This window comes from Trichoplusia ni, chromosome 26, assembly GCF_003590095.1.
Source record: "Trichoplusia ni isolate ovarian cell line Hi5 chromosome 26, tn1, whole genome shotgun sequence".
Taxonomy (NCBI): domain Eukaryota; kingdom Metazoa; phylum Arthropoda; class Insecta; order Lepidoptera; family Noctuidae; genus Trichoplusia; species Trichoplusia ni.
The window spans coordinates 1,966,692-1,988,028 of record NC_039503.1 but is presented as its reverse complement, the minus strand read 5'-3'; the positions used below and the strand labels follow the sequence as shown (position 1 = coordinate 1,988,028).

At 40.1% G+C, this 21,337-nt stretch overlaps 1 protein-coding gene across 1 annotated transcript; it reads left to right on the top strand.

Annotated features, from left to right (window-relative positions):
* The first annotated feature begins 1,890 nt into the window (after positions 1 to 1,890).
* LOC113505679 (segmentation protein Runt-like) lies at positions 1,891 to 13,041 on the top strand. Its single transcript, XM_026888480.1, has 3 exons — positions 1,891 to 3,225; positions 7,162 to 7,302; positions 12,090 to 13,041. The coding sequence occupies exons 1-3, from the start codon at positions 2,778 to 2,780 to the stop codon at positions 12,737 to 12,739; spliced, it is 1,239 nt and encodes a 412-aa protein (XP_026744281.1). The 5' UTR covers positions 1,891 to 2,777; the 3' UTR covers positions 12,740 to 13,041.
* Positions 13,042 to 21,337: the final 8,296 nt, after the last annotated feature.

Below are 21,337 nucleotides of genomic sequence, written 5' to 3'. Positions count from 1 at the left end.
ACTAGTAGCCGACCCCAACATAGTTGGGAAAAGGCTAGGCCGATGATGATATAGGCAATCCATGTTTTAGGACGAGCTTTTAAAATCTACAAAATAAAACTAGAGTATTTTCTACTCTAGTTTTACTATATTATTTCTTACGCAGATGATGGTGATATTATTTTTTCATTGAAATCTAATCAAAATGTTTTTATTACAAGGAGGCCGATTTCAGGCTCTTTCGAAACGTCACTATAAATAACGCTAGCATGACTAGTTGCGCTTACCAAAATTACATTCTTATGGACAAGAACTGGCAAGGAAGTTCATATGCTATTCCTAATTCATAGTAAGGGGGAAAATACCATCCAATCATGGAAGCCGAAAAGAAAAAAAGGAATTCCGAAAATTTTACTTTGATTAACACTGTTAAGATACAAAGAGCATAATTATTTTAATTATTTAACTTAATAGAGCACAAAATCGCCTGCCTAAATCTGAATTTTCGTCAACGTCATTAGACCGAATAATGAAATAATAATAATCAACTAGCAAATTTCAAATGTTCTTAAATCAAACATAGGCTCTTGGCGATAGGCTAAAATTAAGTTCTGTCGCCTTACTTTTAAGGTATTAGATATATTGAGCTAGGTTCTAGTCCCATCAAATACAAAACTAAAGATAGGTACCTAATTAGTCATAACGTGACATTCTTTGACTGTTCATTTTACCTAGGCATCGTCCTTTCCAACTATTAAAATGCCCGTATCAATAAAACCACAAAAACATAAAACTAAATCATTTTACTCTCTACCAAAATCAAACCGAACATTTTTATTGCTTCACGAATGTTAAAAAAGTAATAAAATAATTACAAAACTCTTTACCTCGGATATAACAAAAAAAAAGCCTTGGATACTGCACGCCGACACAACCGTTACTAACCATAGGTAGGTAGATAACAAACCCACAATATTCGCCAATACAACCATAAACATTTATACCTACTTTATGATACTGCAAATTGTTTTATTCGCAAACTTCGAACCATAAAGTATGTATACAACGAAAGACAAAAGATTCCTCGCCATATAGTGCACAATAGACACGCCGCCAAAGACACCGCCGGTCATAAAAACCATAAGTTTTAGTAAAACAATGGCCCTGTTTGGGTACACCTCGTTTTAGATAAAAGCAGTAAATATTTATAAGGATTGATAAGAAAACTTCGTTTTAACCTAATAAATTTTAATTATAGAGGTATTTTTGCTTTATTTTAACATGTGGTTCCTTATCGGGAATATTGAAGTGAAGGGCTATTTATACTTAATAAACAAAAAAACTGGATTGTTTTGGTGTTGTGGCACTTTTGCAGTTCTTGGTATTACATATACTAGAACTTTAAACGGTCATAATACATAACATTCAAATAAGTACTTTATTTAATCGCAAAAGTTTAGTTTGTCGACGCGTGCATTTCCGCGCTTCGTTTCGCGGAAAGCGCGGGAAATTCGCGAAAGTTCTGCACAAGTTTCCCGGCCCGCCCTGGCCCCGCCTCCTCTCGTGCCGTCTCGCTCGCCCGCCGCGCTGTCACGCTCACACCGCAATACAGCGGCTAACCGCACGCGGACGCGGCCCGTATCAACTCTTTGTACGAATTTTTCGACTTCTGTTTTAATTCTTTAGTTCTTGTTACAAATTGTATTGAAAATTCGAATTAAATATATTTTAGTTCAAACAAAAACTTGTTTAGATTGTTATTAAAATTACTGTTAAGAACTTCTACGTTCTTTACAATGTTTCATGAAAAGCGACTGTAACTCATTAAACTAGGTATCACTCTCAAGAATAAATATTAAATATGTTCGTAGAATATATAAAAGTCACCCACTCTTTTAATTGAATTATATTATTAGTTGAAGTAGATACTATAATTTTTCACTTAAATAGGGCTGATTAAAAGTGTCAGTCAAAAGTGTCAAAACCCTTGTCATTAAAATTCTTCGCGTGTTTTAGCGAAAATGAAGTGCCACCCCGCGAGCGGCGCCGACTCCAAACATGAAAATCATAATTTTTCATGAGCTCGTTGATAGGTTTTCGCGCCGGCCGCGGTTTCCCGCCGCCCCGCGGCCTAATTACCGCCGCCTCGCGATACGTCACCGCGGTGATTCAAAAAAATCCACCCATCCCTCTCCCACTAGGCGGCGGTGAGCGGCAGCGTCCCACTCCAACGAGCATTTTTATAAAAACGCAGAGACCGACCGCGGCCGTCCCGCTCGTTCCCGCCGCGACACCGCATCACCCGCACCCTTCGTCTCCTTCCCGCTTTTTACGAGACGAAGGGGCCGCCACCCGGGTGGGGGCGGCGACCGCGCGAACGCAAAATATTGACCATCGGAAAAAGTCGCGTCGTATCACAGTCATCAGTCGAAACCCGAGTTCTCGTGAGCACGCGTCCCCGCCACGACTTCGGTGCGCGTCGTGAGTCTTCGGCTTGCGGTCTCGGCGAGTCACCCGGCCGCCGTATATTTTTCCGAGCCCCCGCCCGGCGTCTTGCCGTCCGCGCCCAACAAGTGGTGTAGACGCTGCTCGCGGCTCACACGGAGTCTCGCGCCCGTACTTTGCACAACTTTCCGAGCGCTCCGCGCGCACGCGACGAACATTTCCCGCGAGTTTGAAAAACGATCGCGTGTTTTGAAACTTTTACCAAAGTGTTTAGAGACTACAGTGGCGTGACACAGGACTTCAGTGGCGTGTCGAGAGTCGGTGCGGTGTTCGTTGAGGGTAGACTGAAGTCGATGCACCTCCCGCACGCGAGCCCCCCGGCCCCCAGCATGGCGGACGTTTATGCTCATATCCATGAGTACTACCGACAGAGCCACGGCGAGCTGGTGCAGACCGGCTCCCCGGCCGTGCTCTGCTCCGTGCTGCCGGGACACTGGCGGTCCAACAAGTCGCTGCCGGTGGCTTTCAAGGTGGTGGCCCTGGACGACGTGCAGGATGGCACTCTGGTCACGATCAAGGCTGGAAATGATGAGAACGCTATGGCAGAACTGAGGAACTGCACGGCGGTGATGAAGAACCAGGTCGCAAAGTTCAATGACCTGAGGTTCGTGGGTCGCAGCGGGCGAGGCAAGTCCTTCTCGCTGACGATCACCATCAGCTCGTTCCCCAGCCAAGTCGCCACCTACATGAAAGCCATCAAAGTCACCGTCGACGGCCCCAGAGAACCTAGAACTAAGCAAAGTAAGTTTAAAACTTCTTCGAAGTTACTTTTAAAGTTATTTCTAAACTATTATTTTATTTAGTTAGTAGTTAGTATTTTTTGATATTTTTCTGTTTAGCACTTCAAACTTTCAACATTTTTATCTTAATCATTGCAATAAGAATAATTACTTTACAAATGAAAAAAAAATCGGAGTAGTTTAAGATTTGGGATACTTTTTGGTTTAATTAAAGTTGCAATTGCCCTTAAAATCAGCTATGATCACGATATTGATTTATCTCATAATCTATTAAAATAAAAACTATAAAACAAAAATGTATAAAGGAAACGTGATCTATTTGTGAACTCTTCAATATTAAGTTAATTCAATAAAAAAATCTCTAGTCTTCACTAAAATAGCTGACTTGTTGACCTACATAATCTCAACAAAAAGGATTGACATTTATCGTCATTTGTTAGAGCCCATGCTGAAACAATAAAAAAAAACTAGTCTTTATAAATGAATCTGTACGATGCGCGTGCGCGACTCGCTGGCTCCGCGCCAGTCCACAGAGTCGAGGTCGATTTTGCGGCGCCGCAACATCCAACCACATTCAAACGAGTTTTTATTCTAACCCAGCAAAAATTATTTAATTCTAACAATACTTACATTTTAATTTACAATTTTTTTCTTTAATAATTTGTCTCGATAATTAATCGGTGGGATTAACTTCTTGAACGAACGATAGTCAATCATTGCGACATTAATGGCCTCCTCAGTTTAATCTGCTCTGTAAGAATTACAGCTAAGACAGCTCTCTCTTAAAATAACAACGATTGTCTGCTTTTATGTTAGTAAGGAGTTAACATTAACCGAGGCATGTTTTGACGTGGGGTTTATAAATGGTTATTGGTGTTTACAAGAACACGCTTTTATACTTTCGTGTAATGTGAATGTCTTAATATACTTCCCCTATTTATATATTTTTGAAGGTCAATGTTTGAAAATACGCCAGCATTGTAACGCTGAGAAAATTAAAAACAAAATTTATTAAATCATTAACCAATAAAATGCAAATTTATTAAAGCAAAAAAAAATAATTGCAAACATTCAATCTTCAAAACAATTTCTTCGTTAATAAAGTCATGAAAAGTATTTAACGTTTCAATTCCGGTCTATTAGACACAATAAAAACACCAATAAATACTTCAAAACTAGTTCAGACAATAAAACTTGAGTCACAGCTAAATCTCAGCCAGACGCTATCAATCACAATCCGACTGAAATACTCACGAACAAAAACGTACAGACAATCAACAAATTAAAACGAAATCATAATGTTTTGACACCACAAATCTATTTTGGATGTTACAACGTTGAATGTAAGACGTCTGTGTAAACAAACAGTTGCGCCCAAACTTCGACCAATAATAAAAAGACAGTATGCGGAAAAACTAACATCCGAGAGATAAAGATCAAAGGAGGCGGTAATAAAGCGATCAATGGCAGACTGTCTAATGGCCACGTCACGGCTCTAATTAACACGTAGTTAGTAAATTAACCTTACATTCAGACATTATAAAAAGTATATCGTTTCTGACGCTTTTTCTTGGTGTAGAATAAATTTCGTTTTTTTTTTTGTGTCATTATATACTTTCTTTAGCGAATATTGTATTTTTTTAGTTAATCAAAACAATTTATAATATCTTTAAGATTTGCTAATAAATGATTATGCTGTTTTTGCTCAACTTAAAATCCGTTTTAAATCATGATCTTTAATGAAAACGCAGTATGTAGCCGTCAGTACTGTTCCAAAATACATTTTATTTAGCCAGAAATATTTAGGTACATTCTAGAAACTTGACGTTATATTACAATGGTGTATAATACTGGGTACTTGGTGTACAGCGGTTACCAACTTCGCCGGTGCGGCGGTGGCCGCGTAACAGATGTAAACAATCTCGGGCCGCGTCGTAAACTCCGTTTGATCTCCCCGCGTGCACCCCGACGCCTGTGCCTCTAAAATATGGATTTTATGTCCCTGCTAGCTGCTAAAATACCGCATCACAGCCAGTGACCCTCATAACCAGCCGACGGAACCCTCGAAGATTAACAAACGACATATGGGAAATTTAAACTTATCGAAACTACTTCCAGAGTTAAAGGGAATTGCTACGAAACTTTAACAAATTGTATGGTTCTATTGCTAAAGTTTAGTTTGGTTTTAACAACAAATGAAAATAACGCCATCTTCTGATTATTTAAAGTATAAATACTTCTTTGCCATCAAATACAAAACAGATATTACTAAATTATCATAAACACAGACAATTAAGCACAGACGTATTAATGTGGTGTTAGTTATTGGGCGTCGTCGCCACCCCGTCCAAATTATGAGCCATAACTCTGATTCCATTTATTCAAGAACTCGGCTCCTTAACATTAATTTACGAGTGACAGCACGCTCGCATCTCATCTTGTCGAGTTATTTAATGCCCGTTTTGACACTTATGTGTCGTATCGCCCGTTTATCGTCCCGAGCGGTACAAATTTGGCCGCGACGCGTTTTGATCCGAGACACATTCTTATGCCATTGTACAGTTTTCGGACAGCTGTGATTAACGGACGCAGAAATAACTTTATAGATTCACACAACACTTTTACACAGCGAGTGCAGTATTTTTGTTTTGGAATTCTCGTTGAAATAACTCTCTCGGTGAACATTCACACGCACAGATTCTTTTAATATTGTGACAATGAATATTTGCCACAATCCGAATATAAAGTTAGCACAGTATCTAAGTACGAAGTTCAAATGTACTTCGAACAAATTTTTGTGTCGGTTACGTCCCCACTTACGCTGATTAATATTAATTCAAGCACTCAGTAATCATATAGCACTTCTCAACATTAGAAATGCTCTCTTTGCCGCTTTAATATTCAGAACCCCGCATATGCAAAGGGTCGGGGAACTGAATTTAATTGAATACTGACATTAACAAATGGAGCGGCCCGTTTCCGAGTTCCACATTTAACTTATTATTGTTCCATGATGTCGGAGCGTTCCTCAGCTCCGCCGGATAGCCGCGTGACAGCGCGACGGGCCATCCATCAAGTTCTTAATTTAAAATACCCGCGATCTGGGAAACGCTCTCACGAAACACTCGCTAATCTCCCCGCGAAAAGGGGTACGGTGAGCACGAATAAACTAATTGTTTCGTAAACAACTCTCAATTTAGTGAGCGATAAATCGATCGTGTAAAAACTTAAAAGTGTGCCCATAACAATCAGTGTTTAGATTACGATAAATTTAGGCTAAACACTCCAGCAAATGTTGCAACAACTTCGTATAAAGAGTGTAAGAAGCACCGCGTATACAAAGTTCAAAACAAAGTAGACTAAGTGCTCGTAAACAGTTTAATCCGGCAGTAAAAACGTTATACACCTGATCGCATCAATTGGGACGTCTCCTGATTGTATTAAGAATGTTGTAAAAAAACGAAAATAGATTTGGACGATGTCTTCAGTAGTGTATCGATTAAACACATAAAAAGTGTTTCGCTATGAAAGGCGAAAGGCAACGTGACGTTGGAAGGTCGTAAAAACGTATGGCACAGAGGAGCCGGCTAACTGCAGTAGTAAACTGGCTCGGTTTGTATACAGAGCCCTTGTTATAGTCGTCGGGCGGTAAACAGAGCGCGGCCCGTGTGTCGCCGCCTTTACGGCCACCCTTTGTGACTTTAGTGCTTGCGGACGTGGCTCAAGACGTTGCTGACCTCGCTACGTCACTATCTACTTAATAAGCCATTCTGTAGGACAACACCACGATATACACATAGTTAGCAAACTTAGGGGAGACTTATTTTCAAAGCCATGTTGGCAAACCGCAATAACCTTTGAAATTTACGACACTGTTCTTTTATTAATTTTAGATTATGACTTTCAACATCACTAACAATTGCTTTCATTGTTTTAGATTATGGATACGGTCATCCGGGTGCGTTTAGCCCGTTCCTGTTGAACCCCGGCTGGCTGGATGCGGCTTACCTCAACTACGCGTGGGCAGACTACTTCAGACCACCGCAAATGCGAGACCAAACCGCCACGCTCATTAAAGGTAAGATACAGTTTTATATATACACTTTTGCTGATATAAACTAGAATGAAGATAGAAATCGGGCTCTTCTACTGAAGAAACTTTCTTCGAACATCTAATCCTTTAAAACTTTCGATCGGCGTACAATAACGGTATTTGTTAATTTAAAAATTCCCGATTTAACAAACAGCACTCAAAAACATGTTGCAAGCAACAGTACCGCCCCTCAAGGCCGTACAACGCAAAAGCGGCTCAAATAAAAGAAGCGACTCTTGAACTCTGCAAAACAACACCGGCTCGACCGAAGCAAAACCACCCGCTGAAGTCCACACCACGGGGGAAAGTAGGGGGTGCTACTAAACGTACAAAAAAGCACTGCCTTCACGTTCGAGAGAGTGTGGAGTCAATTTTATTCCAATGTAGGCGACCGCGCCACCAGCCACTTTTTGTTTCCGACGCTGAAACGCGAGGAGCAATGTACTCAAACACCTACAGACTTTTATTAAAGCTGCGAACTGGCGAGCTCACAGACGTGAGACGTACTTTGAACATGTGTAATCGATTTGCGCTTTTTTCAACAGCTTATGATGAGAATAAAGAACAAAAGACCACCCATTATTTTAGTTTTTGCACAACTCCGCATGAATAGGAAAAAACTTTCACAAAGTTTCCGCCGTAAAACTTAGCCATCCTTATATTGTCTAGTTACACAATACTGTGTCACCTCCGGAACCAGATCCGGTTAACCCAATAAAGGCTAATTAAAAATAACGGTCAAAGCAAAACAGAATCAAATTCAACGATCGGGAATCACCTCAATCAGGCGCGACGCCGATATTGGCCCCCACCTCGCCAAATTACCCCCTAGTTACGTCCCCTCCCACCCTCGTTGCCTTTTAAAGTGGTCTGCGCACTGCCACTGCTGCAAACAGAAAAAGTGCAAAAGAGAAACGAACGTAGCACCACCTCCGAGCTCTTTGTGGCCCAATCTGCGCCTCCATCGTGTCCTTTTTATGCGCCAGCTTCTCATACACGCTATCGAGAATCAAAGCTTCCACGGGAAGAACTTTTTGAACACAGCTGCTAATGAAAATTGCACATTTCGAGCCCTCTTTGTCCGCCGTGTGCGGAGATAGGTGTGCTTCCTTATCGCGATGCTCTCGGCTTTGTGGAGTGCACACGTTGTAACACCTACTCACGTGCTCTGCATCTATAATGCGCCGACACATACTCCGCCGTGTCGCTGAAAGACTAGCATCGTACCGAATTACGGAATACTGTGTCGTGTTGCAAAGAACTTCGTAGAGTTCGGATAAATAAATGTTGCACCCTCACCCTCCCGATATCGCACTAAAAAAACATCCCTTTCGGTGATGCCGCCTTTAAACGCCTACAGATTGTACATTATCCTTGGTACGATTATGCACCCCCGTTGTTCAGGGAATAGACGGAGTGCCCGAGCGCCGCGGGCCATCCCCAGGGGCTCGTCTCTCATATTACGTCATGTTAGCAAATCAGCAAACGGTTGCTCGATATATTCTATTAGTTTTTCATCAACATCTAACAACTCATCATCTCAGCCTATCGCCGTCCACTGCTGAACGTAGGCCTCCCCCAAAGAGCGCCAACCATCCCGGTCCTGGGCAGCCCGCATCCATCCGCTGCCAGCCACCTTCTTCAAATCATCGGTCCATCGTGCCGCAGGACGTCCTACACTACGTTTGCCTACACGTGGTCTCCACTCTAACACGTGTCTGCTCCATCGACCGTCTGTCCGTCTGCAGACATGGCCGGCCCATTTCCACTTCAGCGTGCTGATTCTGCGAGCAATATCGGTAACTTTGGTTCTCTGGCGGATGACTTCGTTACGAATTTTATCCACCAGAGATACCCCGAGCATCGCTCTCTCCATCGCACGCTGAGCAACCTTGAATTTATGGACCAGGCCCACGGTGAGTGTCCACGTTTCAGCTCCATACGTCATTACGGGTAGGACGCACTGGTTAAAGACCCTGGTCTTAAGGGATTGTGGTATCGACGATTCAAAGATATGACGTAGCTTCCCGAATGCTGCCCAGCCCAAACGTATTCTTCTGCTCGCTTCCTTCTCGAAGTTGTGTCTCCCCAGTTGGATGGTTTGGCCAAGATATATGTATTCTTGCACAACCTCGAGAGCAGCGCCATTTACGACCATGGGTCTCGGAAGAACAAGGCCATTGTACATGACTTTAGTTTTATTTAGGTTCATTCCGAGACCCACACGTCGCGAAGAATCGCTTAGGCCGTTAAGCATCAGCTCCAACTCCTGCAGAGATTCCGCCATGATGACTATGTCATCTGCAAATCGCAGGTGTGAGATGTACTGACCGTTGATGTTCAATCCCCGTCCTTTCCAATCAAGCGTTTTAAAAACGTCCTCCAATGCGTTTGTAAACAGTTTCGGAGAGATTACGTCTCCCTGTCTTACTCCTCGACGCAATTGGATTGGTTTTGTGCTCTGTTCTTGTACTTGAACGGTCATTGTCGCGGCCTTGTACAAACACCTCAGCACCTCGACATATCGGCAGTCCACGAGACATCTCTGCATGGATTCCATCACAGCCCAGGTCTCGACGGTGTCGAAGGCTTTTTCGTAGTCCACATACGCTAGGCATAGAGGTTGATTATACTCCTCTGTCTTCTGTATAATTTGCCTTAGCGTATGTATGTGGTCCACGGTGCTGTAGCCTTTTCGAAACCCGGCCTGCTCCGGTGGCTGGAAGTCATCGAACTTTTGGGCGAGACGATTCGAGATAACCCTCGAGAACAGCTTATACACATGGCTCAGAAGTGAAATGGGGCGGTAATTTTCAAGCCGCGTATTATCGCCTTTTTTGAAAAATAATACCACCACGCTTCTGCTCCATGCCTCCGGTGTTATGCCAGTATGGATGACGGAATTGAAGAGCTTAACAAGCTCTGTCAAGACAGGTGTTCCACCTGCCTTGAGCAGCTCAGTGGTTATTCCGTCATCTCCCGGAGCTTTGTTGTTGTGTAGCTGTCCGAGAGCTATTCTAATCTCACCCATGTCAATGTCGGGAAGCTCGTCTGTAAGGTGGCGTGTAAGTCTGGCTCGTGGGTCATCCGCGCTGTGTGCTTGGGGCGGGCTCGATTTTGGTGAGTATAAGTCCCCATAATACTTTTCGACTTCAGCGAGTATCTCTGGCTTCGAGGTAACGGTAGTGCCCTGTGACGTACTGAGTTTTGTCAGGTGACAACGGGAGATATGAGCCTTGGAAAATACTTTTGAGCCTTGGTTCCGCTCTATAGCTTGCTCAATGGATCGGGTATTCGCACGCCGAGTATCGCGTCTTATCAGCTTTTTTATCTCCCTGTTAAGTACCTGACGCTCAGACGGTGTTGCGTTTATGTTTTCTCGCCGTTTCCTCATCAATTCCAGGGTCTCGCTGGTGAGTGCCGACTTGCGTCCATTACTCATCGGTCGAAAATACTTATAGCCCACCTCACGGACAACCCGTACCAGACAATCGGTGGCGTCGCTAATATCCTGAGTAGTTTCCAACATAGCGAATCGATTTCGTAGCTCCAACTGGAAGCTTTCGCAGCCAGCCTCGACCTGGGGCACGGTTGGTCTGAGAGTTGACTTCATCAATCGCGCTCGCTCGATTTTGAGATTTATACTCAGAGTGCCTCTTACCAGTCGGTGATCACTACCGGTATTGACCCTGTTAATCACAGAGACATCTCTGAATATCTGGCGCTTGTTTGACATAATGAAGTCTATCTCGTTCCTCGTCACGTTATCGGGGCTCCGCCAGGTCCACTTCCTTTGGGGCTTCTTCTGAAAGAATGAGTTCATCAGGAAGAGCCCCTGAGCCTCGAGGAAGTTTACCAGCATTTGCCCCCTGTGATTTCTGCGCCCAGAGCCGAAGGGACCCACTCTCGACTCGCCATTCTCTTGTACTCCTACTTTGGCGTTGAAGTCACCCATGACAACAGTGTAGAATGTTTTGGTACGAGACATAGCTTTCACTATGTCTTCGTACATGGCCTCGACTTCGTCGTCTGGGTGCGAAGACGTTGGGGCATACACTTGAATGACCTTCAAAGTGTAACGCTCCGTTATTTTAAGAACAAGGTATGCCACCCTTGCCGACACACTGCCAACTTCCACAATGCTGCCCTTGAGTGACTTGTGGATCATAAAACCGACGCCACCTTGAGATGGTTGGTGTCCTTCTCGGAAATAGAGTAAGTGACCAGCCTCGAGAGTTATCGTCTCCTCCCCCTGTCTTCGAAGTTCTGATAACCCTACGATATGCCAGTTAATACGACTTAACTCTACTTCCAATTCGGCAACGTGCTCGTTCAGCCGTAGTGTACGTCCGTTATACGTCGCCAAAGTCAATTTGCGTAGGTACCCTGCCGTCACCCGGGGATTCTTAGCACCCCCCACTGCACCGTTACCGTGGCCGGTACCATGGCCAGGAATAGTGCAGCTACCGGGAACTGGGGGCCGTGAATTTAAATTGTGCTGCATAAGGGGGGGATTTGCCGTAGTCACCACGCTTGGCATGCGGGTTGGTGACCGCAGTTCTGTGGTATAGTTATTCTCCGTGGGGCGCTGCTGCCCGCCCCCGGTGTTGTTTTGTCCCTTAGTCGCCTCCTACGACACCCACGAGAAGAAATGGGGTGGTGCAATTCTAGCCCGGCACCACACGGGTAGCAACAACAATCACGGTTAAAAGACCTGAAAAATATTTTTCCTTCCGTTACAAGTACTAATGTTCTATTATCTTTGTTAACAGGTGCTGCCGGCCCAATAACAACATCACCGGTAACATTACCCGGAGCAGAATTGTTCCCGTTCCCACCAGCAATTTCGAATCTTCCTCCAGCGGGTCTGATCCCTCCTCCCGGTGCTTTCCTACCGCCAAATGGGCTCCTACCATTTGGTCCGCATCCGGCTGACCTAGCAATGAAAGCCCTACCACCAGAACTGACACTGAAGAACGGCATCAATCCTTATGAAGCACTAAGACACTTACAAAGCAACGTTTCTTCAATGGATACATCGAGTGCTCGCTTGTCACCGACGAGTAGCCGACAGAGTGGTAGCCCAAGAAGTGTAAACAATGCTAGTCCTGATAGATCGAAAGCTGATTCGAAGTCGGAAGTTAACTCAATTCACGATGCCACAATCTCCGATGAATCAGACGAAGAAACCATTGAAGTAGTGAAGTCTGCTTTCCATCCGACCAGACCAGCGAATGTTGAGCTTCAAGAGATGAAGCGGGTTCAGGCCGCTGACTCCACGGTATCAGACAGGCCGCGAGCTCGAAATGAGTTAAAAGCACCTTCACAGCGTACCACGAGAATGTTGTCGTCTAGTCCTACATCCACCAAGATTTCGAACGGTTCGTTAGCGACGCACAAATCTGTGTGGCGGCCATATTGACTGTATAGTGCTAGTGACCTTAGTACGTGATAGTTATGTATCCATCGTGATGGTGGATTTGTTGAAATGTGATAAACCAATGAGCTTGTACATAATACATATAGGTATTAAAAATCCTTTGATTTATATCAGATATTTATTGTTAGATTTATTTAGATGATAGAGTTTAGACTAGCAAAGTAAATGTTGATAGATTATTTGTTACTTTTATTGCAGATGTGTTCAAGCTTGTCTATAATAATTATTTCGTAACTTTAATAACTGTAAATCGATTTTTAAATGTAAAGTTTTATTATTCTTCGAGAAATGACTGATTACTTTAATAGTTAAAAAGACAAATGTATAATTGTAAATAGTGTAAAAGGGTATTTATTAAACGAACAATGTACAATAAATGTCTGCCAATTGGCAATGTATAATCGAAATGTATATATGTATCTAGAGATTATGAGATAAAAGAAAGATTCTAAGAAATTAAGACGGTATTTTTATTTTCAACCAGCATATAAATCTATGTTGTCCCGTTCAGGGTGACTTTACACATTCGTTTTCATTACATGTATATCGAGTGCGTGTAATTGAGCCGAAGAGAAAAATTTAATGACATCGCAGATCATGCAATGTCGCTGTCTTATATTAGTCGCAACTTGAAGACATTTTTAGATTAAATAGAAGAAGAAGAGGAAAAAACTAAAAATAGTTTATTATGATCATGTGACGATGATAATGTTATGGTCGTTAATAAAACAGTTGATAATTCACTTTGAATTAAATATCAGAGTTTTTTGTTACAGAAAGAAAATTTACTCTGGTCACAGTAATTAATAATTGTTTGATACGTCAAAATTATTAGCAAAATAACTCGTGCAAGTGACTCGTGAGCAAGAAGTATTTTATAAGGCTACTCTACAATTGAGTGATTCAGTCTTACGATTTTAAAAATAACGCGGGTTGGAATCTGTTCAAAATCGAATCAAAAAGGGGCAAAAAAAACCCGCAACAGGCAGCAATGTCGATTTTGTGCTTAGAGGATATCGGTATTTCTTAGATCTTATAAACACGTAAACTAACTTCACCTTATATTTACATGAAAATAAGACGTAAGCTGACACAATGTGCATTGCACATGTTATGTTGTAACCGAACTTATAAACACCGCATGCTAAAATCTTGACGTGTTATTAAAGATGAATCAAAACTCCGTCTTTTGTTTAATGCAGTGTTATTTCGTTAAACTGTTTTACTTTTAAAGACTGCAAGGCTAAATTCTCTTGATCATGTTGTGGCACAAGCTTTGATTCATAGCAAAGTCATACGGTGTTTAGAAAAATCTAAAGAGCTCTAGGCATTTTCGTTATCTTGTTGTTTCTTTATTTTATTTATGTTCAGTTTTAGGGTAAAGTCGGTAATATTTGACATTGAAACGTACGCAGTGAATAATATTACTTATAATCATGTATTACCAACAGTGTTCTCAAAATGTTTTCTAAAACCAGCCACAGTGGCCTGCATTCGACTAAATCTCACCACTGCAACGAAATCAAAATTAGTTTAGATCTTAGCCGCAGAAGATAAACTTTTTAAAATTATCGACAACTAATCCCGAAATATTGTAGAGTCTAGAAATATATCACATGAATAAAAAAAACATAATTCAAAACATTTTAAATGACTTAACTGTATGTGAATGTAGTAGACAGTGCAATACATTAAATAGTGACGATATACCTATTATCTATTTATCATACCTATTATCAAAGAGACAAAATCGCATCAACGACATCCCACTCACATCTCTTTGTAGAGCATCAAAACATTTGACAACATATGTACAATTCATAACTCTCTGACTCCTCGCAATCTTCTGTTCAGTTCAATGACAGTCAAAACATAGATACTTTTAAAAGGAAAATCACATGAACACCATGAACGTCAGCATTAGTACGTATAGGAAGAGTTGTGGATGCGTGTGGGTGCTATCAATTGTGTTTGCGCCCAACTGATCTGGTTAGCTGATTGCAGCCCCCCAGCGGTCACGCCGCTCCTCAAACAACGCCTGGATACTGTAATACTGGATATGACAACACCTCTTCATATTATCGAGCTATCATCAACCATCTGGTAACTTTTAAAATAATTTTTGAGGAGCTTATTTTGTTTAAATGCGAAATGTGTCTTAGTTTTAGTAACAGTAAAAGTTAATGGCAATGTTTCATTTTCTTTGGAAGATAAAGACAGACGATTTGATCAGCTGAAGAAAAACGCATACCGGTAATAATTTTGAGTGCAAAAACAATACTGTCTATGTGATTAAGTTGTTTTCATCCGAAAGGGGATCGAAGCCTACAAACATAGACATAGTACTTGACATAATTCGACCAGACAAATTTAAATAGTTTTAAAATAAAAAATGTCCTCGTACATATTATTTCCAAAAAAAGTTGAGAGAACAAATTCTTTCTCATTTAACTAACATTAATACAATAGCACAGTTTACAATCTATTTCTGTCGACTCTTCTCTCCAGTCTCCACTACAACAATTTTCTCACACCCCAAAATATTCACAACCGTATCCAATGTTGTCGCGCACATCTCTCTGAATAGAGCCACCTCATTATGTAAACCTTTGATTCGCACTCGTTATGACTTACTTTTTGGTGCACACACGCCGATGTATAACCGGTACAACTCTACATTGCACAGTGTACAACCATCCTATTTGGTCGTATTAAAAACTTGTGGCCAGACAGCCGCGTCAGTGAATATATTCTGAATTTGAAATTTTGTTTGAGCGAATGAACGTATGTTTTCAATGCCCGAGTGATTACAGTATGAGCTTCATTTGTATGTGTGTGTGCGTGTGGTCTGTTTATAAACTTCGCTTGTGTTTGAAAGTTGAATATCGAACGAAAATTAACGAAGAGCTCGATGAGTAACTTTCTGTAATACTTTTTAATTTCCTTTTATTGACTGTTCGGATGACATCCTTTGTATGAGGGAATTGCAACAAAACTCCAATTTGCTTAGTGTTCAACCTTATTTGAACTTCATAAGCGACTGGTTTTGTGTTTTTCGTCCTACTTTGTTAATTTGCTAGTTTCAAACTCCGTTTTGTGAAACACAAAATACGCTCATCAGGTCGGCAAATACCTTCAACAAAGATGTTCGTATAGCCTTTAATTTGGGCCAAAATATCCTTGTTAACCTGTTCTGGTTCACTAAGAGTAAAACAGTGCTCGCATTGAGGCCCGAGCAATCAATGGACAATCAGCAGAAATCCCAGCTTTCAGCCTGCTTACCTACAAGATAAAAGCGAAAACCTACGTACGTAAAAATAAAAACGTTTTAATTCCGCCGTGTCGCAATGCAGGAACCGCGGCTTAACCCGCCAGTGCCGCCGGCTAGTGCGCGACAGCATATATCGATAAGATCGACATCGCACCTGCTTTTATTGTTTCAACCCGTTCGACGGAAGATCGCCTCGGGCGCGACCCGGGAAAAATCTAAATGGAGGCCTCCAATGTCGATGGATTTATCGTACAGGTACCATCACTTAGCACCCATTAGGATGTAACTGTTAACATTTGAGTTGATTGAGTGTTTTTCGGGAAATCGCTTTCTGAAAAAAGGAATTAATTTGTGTTGAGCTATTCGTTAGGTCTAATTTATTAAGTTCCTTATTATATTTAACAGGCGGACTGGTCGATATAAACTATCGAACTGTCTTTTTAACTATAGTAGATTACAGGCTCTACCAGATAATTATCATCATTAAATTAAATTTCTTGTGCAAAATAAGTTCGGAAAAATTAAAATTAACAAAAAGGGGAAAATTCCAAAATATAACAGACAAATCCCTCTCATCATCCCACTCGAAAGTCAAAAAGGGGCGACAGGGCCACACTGGACATAACAGAAAGAAATCTCGCTGATAAAATTTTAATGCCTGTATAAAAAGGCTATAAATTTGATTTACGCGCCCTCCGCCGCTGTAACGGGGTAATATCGAAAAATAACATGAGATAATGTTGGCTTACAAAGTGGGGCCAGGGTAGGATTAGCTGATATTTGTGTTCGGAATGTAGGAAGGTAGCACTCGAGCGCTGAATGTTCCACTTTGGCCGATGGTAAAATGTTGGAAATTGACTTTTTGCTACGGGGAAATTATTTGTTAGTAAGAGATCATCTTATTCAACATTCATTACTCTATATAAAAAAACAGATAAATTTAAAATAATGGCTCACTACAAAAACGTTATAAAAATCCAATGAAGTCAAATCCAAAAAAGTAATGTGTTGTTTTTACAAAAAACAAGTAGGGGACGGCAAGTTACCTCATGAAACATAAAATATTCGCAAAGAAAGCACTTGGATATAATAAATTCCTTATTGGGCCGCGGCAGGAACACAAAATGAGTAGAAGAAGCCACTTAAAAAGATTGGCACTCAACGAACTGGCATAATCTATGCAAATTACGTCAAATTAGGAGTCGTCAACACGGTGCGCCTCTCCTGCGTAATTTTGAAGGCAAACCCTCTTTATTATTAATATTTATTCCGCTCCTTCCGTCCAAACGGAGAAAAAAATAAATCTCGCCGAAACACTTCGATCGTCTAATGAATCGGATAAATAAATTGATAAAAGCGTTTCACATGTAAGTAAATTTGACTGGGAGTTGTTTTAAAAAAGAGATTTTCGATGCATAATTTTATAAATTTTTGGGTAACTACTGTTGACTGTAATTTTTGTAATTGGATTTAATTTTAACAAGCTACGCATTCCTCAAATGTGTTTTTGAATGTAAATTAATATTCCTTTTTAATTTATATTTTTTTAGTTTATCATACAAATCGTTATTTACAGCAAAAAGCTGTTTCGAGGACTCAGTCAAAATAAATTAAATACTCTAAATAACTTACCAAAGATTTGTTCATCTTTTCTTAGCCTTGATACAGAAATTGTAGATCGAGAATTTACTATCATTTTTTATCAAAAATATAGACATAATTTTATAAAAAAGTATATTATTATTTAATAACATTATGCGAAAATATTAATATCCGTTCATTTCGACATTCATCTACCTAATTAATTAAATGAAGCTCTACATAGGTAGAGTCTGATAATTCGCAGAATTTTTGTTGCAGCATCGGAACGTAGTGGAAAGCTCCAATTATTTGCCAACTGTTCCTACTTGACTCACAGTCAATACTTTAATGATCCGTTTCTGGACTTTGACTTTCAGACATGGTAATGCTAAAGTACGTTCAAAAGTATCTACTCATTAGTTTAACGTACATTTTTAAAGTGATTTTATATTGAATTATTTTTGATATTAATATGTATTACGGATATAGCAATGTAAAATGTAATTTGATGTTCATTTCTGTAATATCCTCACCATTGATACAAATTTCAAATCAACAAACAAATACTCTATCTTATTAAGTAGGAGGACTAAAGTTTATTTAAAGCCAGTTGCTTCAGATATTTTTTATTTTAAAGAAGTAAATGGATCTTAATATAAGAAGCTGTTCAGGAATTCTGGTTATTTTGACTTCTTCCTTATTCAATTTAAGTACCAATGTTGAAAAAAAAAACATTTTTACATTTATTTAATTGTTACCAGTCAATTACCACGGCTCAAGTAGGTAGACTAATTCAAAAACAGAAAAACACCACATCTGTGGATTTATGGTCTAGTAAAACAATATAAATCCCAATGTAGGTAAGAGCGAGGGAGAAGTAAAGAAAGTCGGCGACTAACAAGCCGAAAGGACGGCAACATGAAAGGTGAGTAATAAAAAATCATAAAATGCCCCGAAAATATTGTTTGTGTAATGCCCGTAACTAAACCGAGTTATAAAAACATTCCCTCGCCTCATGAAAGCTACTGGTTTCTTAGTTAGAAACACCTTTGTGGGGCTACAATCATTTTCTTTAGAACAATTATATTTATTAGGTTGCAACTTTCTTAGGTGTAGTTGTTAGAAATTATTATTTTTGAGTTGGTAAGTAATAAAAGGAAGGTGAAATGTTTTAGCCTTTTTATGAATGTGTTTCAAGTATTGTTTACTAAATATTTTTGTTGAATTATAAGTGGATAAAATCTGAGAAATTGTTTTCAGCAATTTTTTTTGCATATCGCGTTTAGGGTAACATTGCATTAGAGTAAGTTCAAAACCTTCAGTCGACATTTTACTTTAACCGTTCATACTTTCATAAGTTTCATACATTTTGTAAGTTTTATACTACTGCAAATAGAACAGTAATCAATACTCGATAAAAGGCTAATCTTATGTCGAAGGCCTAAAACTTAGCTGCGTATAGTTATAAGTATAACTAACATCTGTTTACTCAATCGCCACTCAAATCTAAATTACGGAGTTCCCCAGCTGCCAAATAACAACAATCTTAGATCCCGCAGCTCATAACCCTATAACTACCGACGTCACCAAATCCACCCGGCTAGCCCCCGTTGCACATACGCAAATTGCACACGCCTAAATGGGTTTCGGCGTCCATCCACTGGGCGGCTAGTCATTAACTCACGGAAGCAAGTACAGCGGACCAATTTCCCCAACCGGTTGCCAATTAACAGCACTTGGGTACGACGAGCTGGCCGGCGGGTTAGCAAGGCGACCGAAGGGTTACGCAAGATGTTTGTTATGATTTACGATTGAGGAAAGAGGGTTGGAACGATTACGGTTGGCTCAAAGTTCGTGTCGCGTTAGAGGGTTAGCGCATTACAGTAACTTTGAATGTTCTTATGTTCGGATGTTGAAGGTGGATTAGATGTATGTAACTGTTACGGGCGACGAGATTTTATATTTTATTGTAGTTTGATATGGGGTTGGTTTGTTGACCGTCGACTAGTGAAGTAAGCTATGGCAACCATGAGAAAACGCTGCGGCATTAGATGATAGTCAAAGTTAAAAAGACGATTGAACATCATTGGTAAAAAAGAGTAACGTTTCTAACTTTTTTTTACCGCCTTTCTAGCGATACGTGTAAAAGTAGAATACATGATAAATGCAAATAAATCATTACTAAAAAGTTCCATTGCAGTAGTGTATATACGCTGAGATACTTATAGTTTTTAATTAGGTAATTAATTGCAACAAATATCTTTAACAATTTAACGAAACCGAAATCGGTGTACTAGCACAAAAATCCATAATACAACGTTCGTTCCAACCAACTGCGGTAATTGGGCGCGTTATAAACTTTAATTTGCTTTAAAAGCAAGTTAAATAAAATCCGATGTATTTGCTCTCCACTAACGGTAAACTTTTTAAATGTTTAATTTTAGTGAGCTCTATAAAAATCTCTTTATTTACTTAGGTAAAAGTCGGCGGGACCCAAAGCAATTGCCCCAAATCGGTAAAAAGTAGAGCCCAAAAGTAATGCATTTTTTTAGAAGGGACCTTTCTAGTACTGTTATAAATATGTAAATATTATGCAACTAAAATGGGGCAAACAGTGGAAGAAATTGTTGCAAAAAGTTGAAACGGTATCTGAACAATAGACGTTCGTAGTAAAGAAATGCAGTTAGAAATAATTATTGTGTAACAAGATCATTAACGTTTTTTACCTTAAAAAATATGGAACATGGCATTTTAGAAATTGCAATATTTTTGTATTCGTTTAGCGCCTTGCGAATTTGAATGTCACGGTACTTTCTTGGAACTAATTCAGTTAGCAATATGATTTCTTTGGTTTTTCTTCTCCGACCAGTCACTTGTCTGAAGAAAGCAGTTTCTCCTTAAGAAATAAATGTCTTGATTCAATTTGACCAAATGTAAAATTTCTATATCGTTTGCTCATCATCCCTGATCAACGTCTTTGTATTTTAATGACAGTTTCCTTTCAGCTTAGAGTTTGGTGTTAGCATAGTTAACAGTCCAGTGTGAAGATCTAAGCGTCCGTAAAGAAAACCAACGCAAACTAACTCCGCCTTCCCCAACCCTCCACGTGCCACCGTCGCATTATGATAACTTTCCTTTCACCTTCCATTATTCAATTTAGTAACAGGTGTGTTCGCGAATATGAATGAGGAGGTTCGTGGTTCGTCGCGTTTGCGGCAATAGAATTCACTTTATTTGCGTGTTCACTCAAGCAACTGTTCCAAACTCATGAGTGGTGTGAAAACAATTTTTGATGAATACGCCACGACTGTTTTAGGGTTGATTTTGTTTATTGTCCTGCTCTACAATTTTAAAGTATTGTTTCTTTTTTTGCCATAAAAAGCATTAAAAGCTTGTATAATAATATGTTGATAACTGAGTAAGGATTGGGAATTGTCTATGCTTGCTCACTATAACTTGGCGTTCGGATATAGAACAGGTGACTCTTTAAAAGAAACTGAAGAACGAAACATAATGTCTCAAACATCATTGTAGCTTGGTCTTTGAAAACATGTTTATATATCTTTCCCTTATAGCATGGTCTGCTTAGCGAATGACAATTACTTTTTAATATAAAGTGATAATATTTAAGTCGAACAAACCAACTACCAAATACACGAAAAGACCAGAAATTTCCATTTTAAAATAAACATAACAGAGTAACAAGCAACAAATGAAGCTAACGTACG

Coding starts and splice junctions, on each gene's coding strand:
- LOC113505679 (XM_026888480.1), top strand. CDS start 2,778: ATGCACCTCCCGCACGCGAGCCCCCCGGCCCCCAGCATGGCGGACGTT. Junction 3,226..7,161: donor AGAACCTAGAACTAAGCAAA/GTAAGTTTAAAA, acceptor TCATTGTTTTAG/ATTATGGATACGGTCATCCG. Junction 7,303..12,089: donor AACCGCCACGCTCATTAAAG/GTAAGATACAGT, acceptor CTTTGTTAACAG/GTGCTGCCGGCCCAATAACA.